Source organism: Peromyscus californicus, unplaced genomic scaffold (assembly GCF_007827085.1).
Source record: "Peromyscus californicus insignis strain IS unplaced genomic scaffold, ASM782708v3 Scaffold_9__1_contigs__length_137607984, whole genome shotgun sequence".
NCBI classification, from domain to species: Eukaryota; Metazoa; Chordata; class Mammalia; order Rodentia; family Cricetidae; genus Peromyscus; species Peromyscus californicus.
Genome location: NW_026294617.1, coordinates 3,912,898 through 3,931,732, shown reverse-complemented (window position 1 = coordinate 3,931,732; position 18,835 = coordinate 3,912,898). Strand labels below are relative to the sequence as shown.

At 35.7% G+C, this 18,835-nt stretch overlaps 1 protein-coding gene across 5 annotated transcripts in view; it reads left to right on the top strand.

The window, feature by feature from the left end:
• The window catches only part of Naaladl2 (N-acetylated alpha-linked acidic dipeptidase like 2), a 1,340,311-nt gene extending 1,324,843 nt beyond the window's left edge, over positions 1-15,468 (top strand). For all 5 annotated transcript variants that reach the window (XM_052732134.1, XM_052732135.1, XM_052732131.1 and 2 more), the window contains one exon: positions 6,593-15,468. In XM_052732134.1, coding sequence (XP_052588094.1) covers positions 6,593-6,791 — 199 coding nt within the window. In that variant the 3' untranslated portion in view covers positions 6,792-15,468. The remainder of the gene's footprint in view (positions 1-6,592) is intronic.
• The last annotated feature ends 3,367 nt before the right edge of the window (positions 15,469-18,835 follow it).

Genomic DNA, 18,835 nt, shown 5'->3' with positions numbered 1-18,835 from the left:
TGGGTTTCAGTTTATCCCTAGCCAAATAGTCAATGGAAAATGATAATATGCTAGTTTTTCAGAAAAGAATACAAATAGAGAAGTTTGTTATGTAAGCAGGAAGCTAGATAGCATTTACATATAAAAAAGAAACTAGAAAATATAAGCTACTTTTGAAAGTCCTAAGAGAAATAATCTTTGGAATGAAAATGTAAGATTGTTTGGTTACCTCAGTTTGTTTTTCAAGTTATGAATAAACAAAGCAAACATATGTTCTGTTATTATAGTAGAGATAAACTTCAGCAGGTTACATCAGTACCTACTCAAGTTGAAGATTTTCTTTCAAATTAAGATGAAAGAATACTTGTCACTTATATTCAGTTAGAACCTCAGTTTCTATAGTTCTACTCTGATTTGTATCCAATTATAGTAGAAATGAATATGAGTGTTTTTCTTATGTAATAGCTTGCTACAAGTTTCCTACTTGAATCACATAACATATGGAAAATGTGTTTCATTCCTTGTGAAATTTCATAAACCAAAGATTTCTGTTCACATGGCATGCTTACAGTCGGTATAAAGGCAGCTCATGCATTTTCTCTTGTTAGGAAAGGCAGCTGGTGGCATTCTTCAGACTCCACTGTGTTGGCCTTGGAGAAATTCTTGTATTGTTTTCCAGTGTTAAAAACAAATGAAAGTACTTGTATTTATGGTGATTTAGACCTGAACATTCTTTTGTAGAGTATATGTTTATTGTTCCACATTATGCTATATTACAGCATATTTCTAAGGATAAACCATGTGATCTCTAAGAATGAAAATATTTGAAAATAGCTTCTGAAAAATGTCTTCTACACTTTTAGATTCTGGAAATTTGTTTGAATGAAATTATTCATAATTAAACATGAAATTAACAAGAGAAGATTAAAAGTGGTAAATACTCTGCAATGTAATTTTTATTCTACTCAAGTTATTTTTTAGAAAAGTAACGTACGTTTCATACAAAGGAGTACTGATTGTATGAATAAAACAAATCCACTTAACTTTATTTTTAAAATGAATTGATTATTAAACAGTTTTTCTTATAAAATAAACATAAATATGCATGTTTTGTCTGCTTGATTATTGATTTCATTATGCTTGGGGAGTATAAGATCATACTCCTTTTACTGAATACCTGTTACCAATGCCTATGTTATGATGAGATTGTCAAGTTCTGTGTAGATTCCATCATGTAAGAGATAATACATGAAGGAGACTGTCCTAGGAAGATTCATCTCTGTGCTGAAAACTCCTTAACTGGGTCTTTATTTCTGGATTACTTGATTTCTTTTGCTGTTTCCCCTCCATAGGTCTCAGTTTTAGTCAACAAAACTAATGTTTAAGGAATCTCAGTTAAGCTGCATCAGTAATTCCTATGTTTTTATGTTAGTTTCACTAAATTTTAAACCATTGGATAAAAATTGTCCATATTGGGCTAGGGCGATGGCTCAGTGGATAAAGCCCAGTTCTGTAGAAGATAATTAGTGGAAAAAGACAATTGGCTCGCACGAGTTGTCCTCTCATATGTGTTTGTATTGTGATACATGCAACGCCCCCACAATGTGTGTAGGGCAGTATAATTTGATATGTGTAGTGTATTAATTAACTTGCACACATTTAAAACCTCAAACATTTATTTTTTTTTATTTTTTTTTTTTGTTTGTTTTGTTTTTTCCAGACAGGGTTTCTCTGTGTAGTTTTGCGCCTTTCCTGGGACTCACTTGGTAGCCCAGGCTGGCCTCGAACTCACAGAGATCCGCCTGGCTCTGCCTCCCGAGTGCTGGGATTAAAGGCGTGCGCCACTATTAATCCATAATGGTAAACAGGTTCACAAACTTATCCTGCAACTTTTTGAGAGGTTTGGTGTGGTGAGCTGAAAATGGCCCCCATAGCTATGGAGTGGCACTATTAGAAGGTGTGGCTTTGGTGGAATAGGTGATATTTTGGTAAAGAATGTGACTGCATTTTGCCCTTGTCTGAAGAGTCTGCCTGAGGCTAAAGTAATGAAATTTGTTTTAATTCCCTTGACAGAAAAAAAATCTCAAAACATCCTATTATAGACTCTGTAATGTGGTTATTAGTGTTAACTCTAATAAAGGTTTATAACAAAAAGTACCAAGCTGAGCGAGCAAAAACAAAAAATATAAAATGTGAGAAGAAAAGGAGCACCAGGAAGTGGAATGGGGCTAAGTCCTATGTTCTAGGAGACATACAGATTAAGAAATGGAATAAAAGGATTGGTGACCTCAGGGTAAGATCCCACACATCTAAACTTCCTACTTGTGAAAATTAACTAAAGAAAAGCTTAAGTCCATGCCTGGAAGTACATGCCTTTAATCTCAGCACACAGGAGACAGAGGAAGGTAAATCTGTTAGTTTGATGTCAGTCTGGTCTACAGATTGAGATTGAGGACAGCCAAGTTAAGGAAACCATTGAAAACAGAAAGCTGGTGAAGATGTAGTTGAAGAAGGGGGCTATGTTCCAGTCCCAGCAAGCAGCATAATTTGGCATTTTCAGCCACCTGGTTCTGGCTTCAGAGTAGAGGATAGAAGAAAGACATTATGGAATCTTTCTCCATGACTAAGAAACACCCTTGTTGCCAGGCATGTGTCAGGGGTGTCCCTGCATGGAGTTCTTAGGCCATTGTGTAAAGTTATGAAAGTGAAACCTGGATTGCTTTTGGAGACCCCAAGATGTTTAAGATCCAAGAGCCATGGGATACCTGCCAAAGAGAGGTGCTAACATGAAGTTGAACCAGCCAAGATAAAGAAGTAGATTGTAGACAACAAAGCTCAAAGCGGTTGGAGATCTGAAGAGCACTTTGGCATCAGACATGGAGAAGCAGAGTTTTGAGTTTTCCCAGTTGGTTTTGGGTTTGGTTTGGTCCAGTATTTCCTCATTACTCTCCATTCCCTACATTTTGAAATGGCAATGCATATTCTGTGCCATTATATATTGGAAGTATGTGATCTGTTTGGTTTTTTTTAATTTTAAAGAAGATTACAGTTAAGAGATTGTATGACTCTCAGAAGAGACTTTGAACTTTAGACTTCTAAATAAGTTTGAGACTATTACAGACTATGGGAATTTTTGAAATTGGACTGAATGAATTTTTGCATTATGATATGGCTATAAGTCTCAGGGGGCTAGGGAGTGGAATGTGGTGGTTTGAAAGAAAATGGCCCCCAAAGGAAGTGGCAATATTAGGAGGTATGGACTTGTTAGAGAAGGTATGGTTTTGCTGTAGGAAGTGTTTCACTGTGCAGGCAGGCTTTGAGGTCTCATATATGCTCAAGCCATGCCCAGTGAGACAGTTCACTTTCTGTTACCTGTGCAAGATGTAGAACTCTCAGCTACTTCTCCAGCACCATCTCTGCCTGCACTACACCATTGAAGATAATGGAGTAAACCTCTGAAACTGTAAGCCAGTCTCAATTAATTTTTTTCCTATATAAGAGGCTCCATGGTAATGATGTCTCTTCAAAGCAACAGTAACACACTTGGCATTGCTGTGTTACTGATACAGCGTATGAATCTTCTTGCTTACATCTAATTGTACGTTAGTCCCCCATTGAGCAACCTCTCCCTGTCCTTCACTATCCCTTCCTCTTCAGCTTTGAGCAGGTTCCATTCTAATCTCAACTTCTATGGATGCCACTTTTAGTCCACATATTAATGACCATTACCTTTTTTTAATGATGAAATAATTCAATATACACAAGCCTGTCCATATATAATTCCTGTGACTGCAGTTCTGTAGTTGGGTGGTTTGTTGTTGTTTTAAATTATCTTAAGTTTGTAAAATGCTGTGGGAAAAGATAAATTTCCATGTAGAGAGTTTACTGCTCCTGGAGATGTGTCCACTGCATCTTAGACTAAGGGACCTGATGTGTCTTGGGGCTGAATTAAGACTCACTGTCATGTTTTCTAAAGACGACAATGTAACACGTTTTTTCATCTGCATCAGAGACCTATAGCCAGAGTGGGAAGATATTATGCATTTCTGGCCACTAGGCTGGGTTATGATGCAGGGGAAGTGTCCCCAGTGCCAAAGGTAGCTTGTGCTGCTCCTCTGTGTAGGGGAATTGCAGAGATCTTGTCCTCTAGATGAGCTCTTGCTAGAACATGTATCACAGTGTATTTACCACTCTGTACCACATCTGAGTCCATGTCTAGGAAATAGTTTACCCATGTAAAAACTTAATTTGAGTACAAATATAGTATCATCTATAATGTTTTTCTTGCACTATTCTATTTAACTGATATGATTCCAAGTTTGTTTCACAAAGACATAATATCCTGTTCATTAAGCAAGAATGTCATAATTCGGGGATGCTTTGGTTTTTGTTAGAGGTGACCCATTATTGAATTGACCACAACAACAAGGAAAGAACTCCAAGATTTGTCTAACAGGGTTACATTAATTTAAAAGGCTCTGCATAGCAAAACAAACTGTCAATTGCTTATAGAATGGAAGAAAAGCTTAACTATACTTCAGTTAAGGGGTTAATATCTAAGATATATAATGAATTGAAAAATATATAGACATAGATAATCAACAAATGAGTCAATGATCTGTACAGACATTTCTCAAAAGATGAAATACAGATGGCCAATAAATATTTTTAAGTGTTCAGAGCATATAAAGTGTAAATTAAATTGTGAGTTTCTGTCTCATACTATTTTAAATACCTATCATTTAGGAACACAAAACAAATTCTGGTGAGCATGAGGATGAAAAACAATAACCCTTATTAAATATTAGTAGAAATTTGAACTAGTCAAGAACTATGGAAATCAGTGTGGAGGTGTCTGAAGCAAACAACCAAAGGAAAAATTAGTAGATGGTCCAGCTGTAAATCAATTGGGCATATGCCCAAAGTCTTTACAAACATCTACAGAGGTACTTTAACTTCCATGTTTATCAATATTCTTCTCACAATAGCAAGAATATAGAATGAGCCAGGATACTCATTAAAAAATGAATAGATAAAATGTGGTACATGTGTACCAGAACACTTGAGTCAGTTATAGATTGAAATGAAATCACGGAATTTGTAAGAAAATGGATGGAAGAAGAAAATATTATATTATGTGAAGTAATCCAGACCCACAAAGACAAATATCATAGTTACTATGCCATGTGCAGACCATGACCTGTAACTGTGAACTTTATGGGTCCAGGTGGGACTAAATATTAGTAAAGGCAATGGGTTCATGGTGTTGGAAAAAAGGAGGGCTTCAAAGGAGAGGAGAGGGAGGACCATAGAGCAGAATGGAAGATTACAAAAGGGTAGAGCAAAGATGGGGAGGAGTGTCAGGGAGGAAGAAATCAACCCAAAACAAAATATATATGAAAACCCCAGATGGAAAGCTATTTATTACTTTGTCAGCTAATTTAAAAATAAAGCAGATAACAGATGCTTAAAGGAAGAGGGGAAAGAGAATGCTTATATGCTGCTTTGGGGAATATAAATTACTCTGGCCACTTTGGAAACTAGTAGAGAGATTCCTCAAAAACTGAGAACAGTGCTGTCATATAATCTGTTTGAAAACTGAAATAAGATTTTAATTCAAGGCTTTTGTGTACTCATACCTAACTAAACTGTCTCTACAGGGATACAAGGCTAGTCTCTTAAAGTTTAAAATGAAAAGGAATTATAATAGCAGTAGTATGGTTAGTAGCTTCCTTTGAACTATGACTAATAAGCATTTAGACAAGTCAGGCCACCACGACTGGAAAACTCCCGTGCTGGTTGGTTTTGTTCTAACTGACTCAAGCTAAGCTCATCTGGGAAGAGAGACTGCCAGTCAGGAAAACGCCTCCCTAGGACAGGCCTGTAGGTAATCTTATCTGTTGTAATTTTCTTGGTTGATTAATGTGGGAATGCCTAGCTCACTGAGGATGGTGCCACCCCTGTGCTGGTACTCGTGGATGACATTAGAATGCAGGCTGAACAGTTCATGGCCATCAAGTCATAAAGCCACATACTTCCATGGCCTCTGCTTCAGTTTCTACACTCACGTTCCTGGCCTGACATCCTTCAATCATGTACCATAATATAGAAGTGTAAGCAAAGTAAATCCTTTATTGCCCAAGTTGCTTTTGGTCATGGTGTTTTATCACAGCAATGTAAACCCTAACTAAACCATAACTTCCCTTGTTAACTGAGTCAGCCCTAACAGAGCCACAAACTTCTTCACCATAGTCAATAATGTGCTAGGATTCACCATATCATCATTTAACATTTGTCCTCTGTGTGTTCTGGTAATTACATCTAGAAACCTTGCAAATACCTCACTCAAATTTTTGGAAAACCCCTTTATGGTATGCCATAGCATTGTGTGCTTCAGTCAGGAAGCATACACTGCCTGAGGATCTCTGATCCTACCAACAAATACATCTCTGTGCATTCATTCATTATGGGTTGAAAAATAGTAATGCTGTATTTTTTAAAATTTCTTCATTATTTTGTAGACATTATTGCTTTCTGATACTACTCCTGATAAGGTTTTGATATAGAAATATAGTTGTGTACTAAACATTTACACATTCCATGTTTCTTTTAGAAACATCCTGTACCATCTTGATGGGAAGACAAGCCAGTTTTCCATCCTCAAGGAAGCTTGGGAGCAGTGCAGTCCACTGGCATCAAATGAGACCTTTCAAGAGGCCGTATCAGATGTGCTGAATAGCATTAATTCAGCTCAGGTTTCCTTCAAAGCAGGATTGGATGTGTTTGAGAGTGTCTTGGTTGAAAAGAACTGAGAAAATACTCAGCATTTTAAAGTTTGTTTACAAGTATACAAACTAAAGCTCTAATTTGGCCAGATATTGTGTGTGTGTGTGTGTGTGTGTGTGTGTGTGTGTGTGGGTGTGTGTGTGTGTCATCGAAGACTTTCCCCCAAGTTTAAAGCTATTATATGGCATATTTTTAAATGTACATAAGAAAGAACATTTTGCACATTTTAAATATTTTCTTATATCCCAATTGAAATAATACCTAAGATTTATCTATTAAAGAGAAATATGCTGTATTTTCATAAATAAAAATCTTGGGAGGGGGTTAAGATGTTCTTGGCAACATCATTGCTGTGGGCAGAATGTGGAGGAATGCCAGAATTCTCTCTGATAAAATCTCGAGTGACTGAGTTCCTATGTTAGACATGAAAACCTGATAATGTTTCAGACAACTTTTCAAGTAACTCTTCAATATGAAGAAGTAATGCATTTTGAATGAGTGATTGATGCCCAGAACCATTTTGAATGTTTCTATTTTATGAAATGAAGTTCCTCTTCTTGACACAACTAGATGTAGTAACGCACTGGTTATGAAGTTGTATTTTATAAGTACTAATGAAAAAAGAGCCATAAACATTCCAGGGGAAAAACTCCTAAAAAACTGGATAGAGCAATTTAAATGCAAATTCTTCCTAAGGTGACAAGTTTTGAAAACCTCAAATTGCCTCAGTTGATGCTACACGAACCTCAGCAGTGATGTAAATTTGACCAGGGAGAGCACATTCTTTTTTCACTTCTGTTGTTTCCGGTGGAGTGACAGAACAGGGAATAGGCTAAAGGAGAGCATCTCATATGGCTGCCTCCCCCTTATATCTTTCCCACAACCCCTTGCTATAAAGTGGTTTTAACAGAGCACTATATAACTACAATGGGAAAATGGCACAATTTGTCTTTGAAAATCCAAAATATCATCCAATATATCTAAATGTTGTTTTATATTACTGGCAAAACAAACCTACTCTAAAATAGATGTTTAGTCTTATCAACAAATGCTCTTAATATAGGAAGAAAGTTTAACATTTTCCCATTTGTTTTCCTTCATAGTGGCTAAGGGGAAAACAGTAAATCGGCATGCCACTAGGCCATCAAAATGGAGTGCTTTAGAGCCTTTGTTGGCCACAATCCTTTCATGTAGGAGACGGACTTCATTGTCCTTCAATAGCACCACAGTCCCTAGTCCCTTCAAACTAAAAAATTCTTCCTAGCGATGGACAAGAAAAACTTTTACCCTACTTTTTAAACATATTTGTTTAAAAAATATTTTTCAGTCGGGCGGTGGTGGCGCACGCCTTTAATCCCAGCACTCGGGAGGCAGAGCCAGGCAGATCTCTGTGAGTTTGAGGCCAGCCTGGGCTACCAAGTGAGTCCCAGGAAAGGCGCAAAGCTACACAGAGAAACCCTGTCTCGAAAAACCAAAAAAAAAAAAAAAATTTTTTTCTTATGTTGAGTAATGCAGTTTTCCTTTGAGAATAGATTACCAGAATATTTCTTAGGGCATTCCTACCAATTTCAACCCTGAAACAATTGGCACTACATGGCCAGGGGAATGCTGTGGCTATCCCTATGTGTCTAGGATTTTACTTCTTTTGGATGAACATGAAAGTAAGGTTAGTTAAAAAGAAAGCTAGAGTTGAGAGAAAAGAATTAGTCATCATTGACTAAGTTATAAGGGGTAGCTCTTTCCAACATTAGTAATATTTCTGGGCTCAAAGCACAGAACCGGGCCAATTAGCTAGATAATTCAAGCAGAAACACATATTCATCTGAAGTGCCTATGTATATACATTTTCATACGAGAAATGAAACTACCTTGTAGTATTTTTGATGTACTTACTTAATGTAATTATTTGAATCATGCTTGTTTGAGAATGTTTGCCACATTGCTGACTGTGTGTGGGAAGGCCCCACAAGGGTCAGGGTACTGCTTCTTGCCCATCGTCTGCAGAGATGACCAGAAAAAGAGTGACAGAATGCTCACACTGCCTGAGAGTCAAGTGTATTCATCACTGAATCCAAGGTCATGTAGCTATTTGTGTGGAGTTGAATTTAAAACAAAAAATGATAAAATGCCTTTCATTTGGTAGATTATCATCTTAGATCAAAACTCTAAATTGTTTTAGTACAATAATTCAAAAAAATCATGGAGAACAGACAGTCTTCTAGATTTTTTTAATGACTCTGTGCATAGGTAAATCTAATCACATATGAATCCTATATTCCTTCCTTCTAAATTTATTGAATTTGTTCTTTGAGACCTACAGTTAACCCTTTACTGGCATATTTTATTAGATCAGTTAAGAGATCATATAAAAAGATTAAATTACATTTAAAATAGATGTCTATGAATTCTACAGATTCTGCTCCACATTTTGATTTTAGCGGAACTCTGAGCTATGTGTCATAGTATCACAGCTATGACATGCTTACCTCAAAACTTTTTCAGATACATAGCATGTTAACTTTCCTCAGAACTCCTAAGTGAATATAGTACTGAGCAAGGTAATGATGGGTGGTATGAGAACCAGCAGTATTTTCAAATTGATACTGAGACTTCTAGGTATCAAATATTTCTCAAAGTACTTCATATAGAATTGGTCCCAGGAGGTAACAAATCATAGACAATCCATTGCCAAGAAAATGTGGACAATATGTGCTGTGAATTTGTGTCCAACCAGGATATACAGGGATATTGCCCCAGGACTAGAGACAAAAGGGAGCCTCAGTGACAGTCAAGACTAAGGTCGAGGATACTGCCTTTTATCATAATATCACCACTCTCCCAATCTGATGCAGTAGTACCTGAAGACTGATGATGGAGAAACATGTACATAGGCATTCATTCTGAGAGTGACTAATGCTGCTTAGATTTTTCAGCTTCTTGACCTTCTTGCCCAGTGTTCACTGCCTGCTCTCCCAGAAGAATTATAAATGAACTTTCCAGTGAATTCTTTGTAACCAGCCACCAAGTCAGATGCTGCTGTGGGCTGGGAACATGATTTTAATGCCAAGAAAACTCACACTTTGATTGTATTTGACAAAATGTTCCCAGGCAATCTGGCTGAAGAATATGAAGTCTGAGGAGTGACTCTATATGACACCAGAAGTCAGGATGGAGGATCCTGAATGAAAAGTTATTATAGAGACCTGTTAGCTGGGAAAATCAACAGTCTAAATCAGTGTTTTTGACATGTGAAATCTGAGGAAAGAGCTTTTAGAATATCTATTCTCAGATTCAATATTATCTATTTTAATAATTTCTAATCTGTATCAATCCTGTATTCTGATTTAAAAAAAAAACAGCTCTTGAAAGCCTATGAAAATATAAGAAAGTCACATTAATGAGGGATCCCAAAGATTTTGAGAATGCCATCATTAAAACTCCAAAATGAGTGGCTGGAGAGACAGTTCAGCAGATAGGAGCACTGGCAATCCAGTCATAAGGACCTGAACTCAGTTTCTAGCACCTACTGTAGGCAGCTCATACTCCAGCACTAAGGGATCCATTGCCCCCTCATAACCTGCAGAGGTGTTGTGTACTATTCACACATGAACAAAATAAGCCCTCAACCAAACTGTAATAATGTCAAAAATAACCTGTTTTATCAGTAAAAAAGAAGCCATGTGTATCCAACATCTATGCCAGCCATGGCAGACACTGGTCTAGACATGGTTTACTTTTGTTTTTCTTTTTCTGGTTGACTGTATACAGCAACTCATTTAAGAAGGAAAAAACAAGTTTAATGAGACATGTTTAGAATGTTGTATTGTCTTTTTCTTCTCAGAGGGACCCTGTAATGCCAATGTGGCATTCCTTACACCAGACACTGCAGGAAACACAGTTCTTTTGATTTGAAAACATAATGTGATGTAACATTTTGATACGAGCTTTCCACATATGACCAGCCTTAGTTAGTTCATCAATAGCCTTAGCTAGCAGCAACTTCAAAATAATTGCAAAGAACCTAAAAAGCACCATATGTATTCCCCAATGACTGTAGCCCACCTAAATAATGGTGTGCCTGTGTAAGTTTGAAGCATTTAGAAACCTTGAAAACTAAGTACCCAATTATACACTATCAAGACAACTAGACTTCAAGTTATCATTCCAAACCAGAATCCATTAATCTCATAATATCCTCCTCCAAATGTCTGTACAATTCACTGAGAAAACGAGTGTGTTCATACAGGACTGTGCCTATGTATCAAATTTCAAAACTACAATCAACTTCTTAAATACATAGCATGTAGAAGTTTTGTTTGCTGGAAAGATAAGTATCACACAAATAAAATATCTGTTAATATCTTATTAGTGATGAGTCAGCACCTTGCTTCAAATTAAAAAAAAATTAGTATTTGCAGGATAAATTGGTAGACTTAGCCAATAATGTTCTCCTAAGACACTCTATACTATGTGTAATTAATTCCTGCAAGAATTAAGCCTTCTCTGACGATTACATTTTGGCATCTCATTGGTTTAATGTATTACTGAGGTGTGCCTTAGCCACACATTTGCTTAATAGAAAGGAATTACTTTAAACTATCTATACATGTGCTAAGTGGAAGGGAAATGGTGTTGCATATTCTAATAAATTCCTTTCCAGCATGTTTCAAAACAGGACTTAGAATTCAGTCTGGGCATGGGAAAACAAGCACATGGTATTTGCCTAGCTATGCTAGCAAATTCAAATCTGTTCCATGAGTTTCATTTACTTACTTAAAAATGGCTCATTAGAGTTTGCTATTCTGAAATCTGAAAAAGGGTTGCAGAGTCCAAAGTACCCTATTGAGTGTGAATGCCTTTCAGCTGAAGGGACTTGTTTTATTGAATTTTGAATGTGAAGTGACATAAATTTGAAGAATTACAAACTATAATGTAGAATGTTGCTGGTCATCACCATGTCTACTCAGAAATATGTTGTGTTTTCTTTCTAGATAAACTCTAGAAATGATATTAGGCATCCCCTTTCTGAAGTAGTGGTTTTAAGATTCATCTATTCAACATAAGTGTATCTGTTAACCACCCAGAGTTTTCATTCCATAATACCTTTCTATTACCCTCCAAAGATGTACAGTAAAAGTGCCTTTAGCATAAAGAGATTGTCAAGAATCCTGAAACCTGACTTACTGTGAGGTGACATGTTTCTTAAAGGCATTTATAATCTCATATTCAAACTGGATCAGGATTAAAGAGTAAAGGAATTAAACTGAGGCAGATTTAGGGCTTCCTGATGTAATGTTTCTGGTTATCTTATTGTGTGTTTGGACACACAGTTAGTTACAAAGCTTGCAATAAACAAAGTAGTAATACTGAGGTTTTTAGCCAAAATCCACTCAGCAATGCCAAAGAAACACACGGCTGCTCTGCTTTTTATTTCCAGGATTCAGTCAAGAATTAGACCATAAGCCACTCATACACTGCACACACCCAGAGAAATCTTTAATGAACATACACAAAGCCTAACAGTATTCACTCTTGCTTCTTTGACAGCTTAAGCCAATTAGCACTGAAGTAGTTTTTCTCAGAGGATAACGGATTTTATTTTCTTGGGTCTAATTAACATGCACCACATAAGTCTTGAGAACGACCACACAGGTGCCTATGCTGTCATATGTCATATGCTATAGTTCTGCAAGCTCAAGAGATTAATATGCAATTGTTATGAATAATTATGCTGCATTAATGTTGATAGTGGTCTTTTGTTCTAATTAAAGTGCAAACTTGGCATCTGTGTAGAACTTCACTGAAGAAGTTGAGTCAGAGTTCCTATTTTAATGGACTACATATATTTTTTCAATCAAAATGTATAATTATTTAATTATATCTGCTCTTTAGTAATTATAACTTTATAGATCCTTCAAGGGATTGTATTCACTGTGGCCATGCAGATGGTTAATACCTGGATTTCACCTTTGGGATTTCTTAGCAATTTAAGAATGTCTTTTCAGTACATACAGTAGAATTTTATTAATATTAATAATAGTGCTTTTATTTGGTTTTATATGCTATGGATGGACCTTACTCTGAAAGTCAGAACAAAACACGACTAATTTATAAGGACGATTTTCCCTTTTTATATATAGAGAGCTAAATATATAAACAAACAAAATATTTCATTATACCATTGCAGCTTGTTCGCAAGAAGAAAAATACCCAGATGGTTAAGTGTAGCTCATATAATTATGTTCCAAGGATGTTATAAATAATTCCATTTAGTGGCTAAGCCAGACTCTATTAGGTGATTGAGTGTGTATACACTGCAAACAGAAGGGCTTAGTGGCAAATATATCCCACACATTTTAACTTGCTATTTTAAAAAAAAATTATGTCCAGATTAAAAAAACTTCCTAGAGCACTCTGAAATTTTAATTTGTTTTTATAGACATCCAGTAAATTGTTTGGCATTTTGATAATCCTTTTCTATGTGGGCTTCCAATGTTCATATATACAGGTGTTTAGTATTTTTAGCTTTTTAAGTTGTGTTTGTAATGCAACAACCCTTAAATGGACAAATTTTATAATAATTACTTTTCTAGTGCTATGATATCAAAAGATAGAGTCATAGAATTACAGACAAAAATGAGCAGGGTAAAATTTATAGTTTCATCTGGGGTAAAATTTGAAGGCAAATTTTGCCAAATAAATGTACTTTAATTAAAAACAATCACCTCTTTACTAGGTATGCCCCTTAATAAACTGCACTGAACTGTCTTATTATAGGATTTTGTTTAAGATAATTTCATTATCATCTGTGATTGATAAATTTCTTTGCATAGAGATTGCTAAAGTCATTGTGGTGTTCCTTAAATTTTAATGACATTACTTTATAGGTATATGTCTATATTTTTCAATTACTATATATTGTTGAATGTCTACTTTCTGTGTGTGAATGTCCATACAAAACTGAATGGTTTCTGCATGTTCCTCATGTGTGATCAGTATATAACCACTCTGTGTTACTTCAAATGATTCAATATGCAGCCTATGATGTGATTTAGAGTGAGTGGATTGAGTTACCAAATCCATTAAGAATGAGTGAACATTTTATATTTCACTTGTTTGAATATTTGCACATAATTAAAAACAGTACTATTAAATGAAAGCATCTTTAAGATAACATGTTCTGATTCAGAAATGCAATGAATATATATAATGAAATTGTCATTTTTAAAGCATCGATTTAAAATATATAAAATATAGGTGAAAATGGACTGTGTGTGCTTTTTGTTACAAATATATGTATTTTAAATATTTAGAATGCTTCATTAATGTGATAACTTTTCATAACGATTCCCACATCAAAACTGGTGTCCCACTGCTCCTTATATAGTTACATCTGTTAAGAGTTTTATCATCCTTTGCTTTCTACTTTGCTTGAACTTTCTATTCTCATATTACACCATTTCAGTTTCCAGTATGGGATACATTCTAACATCAAGTAACAGCATCTATACCCATTTAAACACAGACAAGTTTTGTTTCCTCAAACAACATTTTATGAAATGATACAAGTTATTCACCACCTAGAGAATAATATCTCTTTGCATTCTCTAGCAAGTTCCATCCATTTATTCATTTATTCAGTAAACATGAACTAAGGGAATGTTCTAGCCCAAGTGTTGTAACAGTGTCCAACACAATGTGCCTTTGTAGCTCTTTTAGTCCAAAAGCATGTAACATTTTAGTTTCACACTAAAGAGAGTTTAATGGTTAGCCATGGTAGTGTGTATTATTGAACACTGAGCAGAACAGATATAGGTGAAAGGCAACACGGTGGCCTCACTAGCCTTCCATATGGTTTTTTAGAGAAAACTGTTCTTTGCCCAGTGTTCTGATGCACAAAGCCTGTTGTTTTCTAGAGTTTTACACTCTGCTTACATGGGACGATATTAATGATGTCTCTTAATCTTTAGAGTAGCTTGCACAATCGATTTTATCATTGTATTCCATGTAATAGATGACAAAACTGAGAGTTAGGGAGATTAATAACACGTAACTGTAAAAGACACACAGATATTGCAAAAAGAATAGCTCTGTGTGATTACATTCTCCAAGATTTAAAAAGAAGGGATGCTGGAATTTTATCAGTTGCCTATTCTGCACCTAATGTCATGATCATGTGATTTTTTTCCTTTAATATATTTGTGTTGTGGATTACATGTATTGATTTACATATATCGAACCATCCTCCATTTCTGGGATTAAGCTAACTTATTTATCATGATAGATAATCATTTTGATTTGTTCTTGAATTCTGTTTACAAGTATTTTGGAGAGAAATTGTGAATCTATGTTCATCAATGATACAGACTGACCTATAATTTTCCCTTTCCTTGGATCTTAGTCTGGTTTTTGTATCAGGGTGATGCTGCCTTTGTAGTAACAATTTGGAAATGTTCCTTCACTTTCTATTTAACTGACTAATATGACAAAAATATTGGTGTTAGCTTATCTTTGAATTCTGCACTGAATTGACCTGGTCCTGTGCTTTTCTTAGTTGGAAGTTTTTTTAATTACTGCATCTATCTCATTGAATGTTATGAGTCTGTTTAAGTTATTTATTTCATATTGAGATAAAGTGGTTACGAATAGAAAAAGAAGTAAAAATATCCTTGTCCACAAATGACATGTTTCTATAAATAAATGACCCTAAAGACTTCACCAGAAAATTTCTACAGTTGACAAACTCATTCATCAAAGTAGCAAGATGCAAAAGTAGCATGCAAAAATCATTAGTTTCATGCTTCTTGCTCCACTTTCAGCAGTCCTTTTTCAGGATGACACTAGACTGAATTCATGTCACCAACTCTATCAATCCCAGAGAACCAAGGTCTGTTCCTCTTCAGGGGGGACACTAGACCTACTCTAGCCCACCTCCGTGACATACCTAAGGACCATGAGTCCTGAACTGCCTTTGATACACCCAGCTCCCCATACTAGCCATTCCTCTTCTGGAAGGGATCTGAAATTCACATTGCCAGTTCCATTGTCTGAGGAAAAATTCTGTGCACACCTTCCAGACTCTGTAAGATTGACTATGAGAATTTTAAAACTTTACAAATGGTGTGCTCCTGGGATAAGAAACACCACTTAGCTTGAACTAAGCCAGGATTACTTCTGATACTCCATTCAAACAACAACACTGAGTTACCCAAAGACTGAACCCTATATCCCATACAGCTGGTCAGTATTGCAGTAATAGGAAACAGAGCTTTAAATACCCATTCAATAAAAGAGAAGCAAGATTTCCATGTCAAAAAACACTGCCAAAAACCTTGTTCCAGATGTATAGGTCCTGTCTTAGATAGGATTTTATTGCTGTGAAGAGCCACTATAATCACAGCAACTCTTATAAAGGAAAACATTTAACTGGGGCTGGCTTACAGTTCCGAGGTTTATTCCATCATCATCATGTTAATAAACATGGCAGCATGCAGGTAGACATGGTGATGGAGAGGTAGCTGAGGGCTCTACATCTGAATCAGCAGGAAAGAGCGAGCAACACTGGGCCTGGCTTGAGCTTCTGAATCCTCAAAGCCTGCCTTTCCAGTGACAAATGTCGTCTAATAGGGTCACAACTACTCCAACAAGGTCACATCTCCTAACAGTGCCACACCCTATGGGCCTAAAGGGCCATTTTCATTAAACCACCACAGGTCCGATCTCAAACACACAAACTGGAATAACCAAAAAAGTCTCTGACAAAGATTGGTACTCCCATAGTTATTTCCACCAAGGAAAATGACTTGAATGACACAGATAATGAATTGAAAATAGCAATACTAAACATGACCAAATAACTCAAAAAGGATATGAACAAATGACAGAATGAAGACTGAAAATTCCAACCATTGAATGAAATGAGGAAAACCATCTAATAAATAAAACAGAAGAAAAGCCAACATGAAACAAAATTTGAAATGACAAATATCATGAATTCAAACAAAAAAATCAAAGGAAATCACCACCAATGTATTGGGTCAAGTGGAAGGAAGAGTATCAAGTATTGAAACCATGAGAAATTGGATCAAAGAAAACTTCAACCCTCTCCCCCACAAAAAAAATCCCAAGAAGAAAACATTCTGGGAACTATGGAATACTATAAAAAGCTGAAACCTATGAAAACTATGTATTTATAACTTTTATATTGAGGAGACACAAATCAAAGGCATAGGAAACATTTTAGAAGAAAACTTCCATAATTTAAGGGAAAAGATGTCTATAAAGGTCCAAGAGGCATACAGAACACCAAATAGACAGGACCAGAAAATAAATGCTCACATCATATAACAGTCAAAATAGTAAGTATACAGAATACAGGATATTGAAAGGAAAAGGAGAGAAAAATAAAGTCACATATGAAGACAGGTCCATCAAAATAACAGCAGATTCTTTATTTGTTATTTTGATTTCAGACTACAAAATCCAGAAGGGATTGGACAAATGTTCATTAAGTTGAAAGACCATTGATGCCAGCCCGGACTACTATATTCAGCAAAACCTTCAGTCATAATTAATAGAGAAATGAAATTTTTCCATGATAAAAACAGATTTGAGGATTTATGATCACTGAAAAAAATAGACCTACAGTGGGTTATACAATTAATACTTTGAAGAGTAGATTAAAGATGCCTAAGAATTTACAAGACACAAATAAAATATAAAACAACAACTCAAAATATTTTTAATAGAATACCATGAAACAACAAAATGATAGGAATTAATACATATTTTCAATAATATCACTTAGTATTAATGGATACTACTCACAAATTAAGAGAGACAGACTAACTGGTTGCCACAGAAACAGGGCCCATGTCTTTGCTTCTGCTGAGAAATGTACCTCACAATGGGTGATTGATAGCACCTTTGGGTAAAGGAGGGGAAAAGTATTCTAAGAAAACAGAACTAAGAAACAAGAAGGCATAGTAATTCTAATATCTGACACAAATATTTCAAACCTAAATTTATCAGAAAATATAAGGAGTGAACAGAGTGACATTTTGTGTTGAAGAAATATCCAACAATAGAATCTTAGTCTTATGAATAGATGCACCAAAAAAGGGACACCCAATTTCATAAAACAGACATACTGTACTTAAAACCACAGAATGACCACAACACAATGCAGTGATGATGCTTCTTCTTTGTTTGTTTGCTTTATTTTTAATACCCTAGTCTCATCAATAGAGAGGTCATCAGGAGAAAACCTAAGTAGGGAAAGACTCGAGTTAAATGAGATTGTAATCAGTGGATCTAAAGGATGTCTCCAGAATATTCTACCAGAACACTAAACAATATCTGTTCCTCCCAGAAGCCATGGGACATTCTCCAAAACAGATCACATGTTGATATGCAAAGCAAGTCTCAACAAATAAAAGAAAAATGTAATCACATCCTGCATTCTATCTGATTACCATGAATTAATACTGGATATTAATGACAAAAGGAGTGACAGAATATATACCAACACTTTAAAGCTAACCAACACACCACTGAATCAAACCTGGATGAGGAAAGAAATCAAGAAGAACATTTAAAATTACTAGATTGAAATGAAAGTGAAAACACAGCATACCAAAATCTACAGGACATACACCCCAGCTGGCTGACCCTTCCTAGCCTCACTCTACATGCACCCTCCCCAGTTTAAACACTTCACCTTGGTCCTATAATCAGAGACCCCAAAGAGTATCATGAGATCTGAATGTACCTTTTCTAGCCCCTACATTCTGGACATGTGGAACATCCTATTCATCATCACAACCTGCTATGTATACATTAGGGACACAACACACACAAGAAGCCCATATGCTCAGGTCTCATCACAAATAGTTACAAAGTCGAGACACTATGTCTCAATCCCAACCCCACCAGTCCTTTAGAAATGTTCTCTAATGAAAATTAGATGAACACCAGGAGACAGAACTTAAATGAACAATCATAAACTTCATCAAAGAATTCAAGGAGTTAAACATAAATAGTGAGTGGAACTTAAAGAGGATGAACTTAA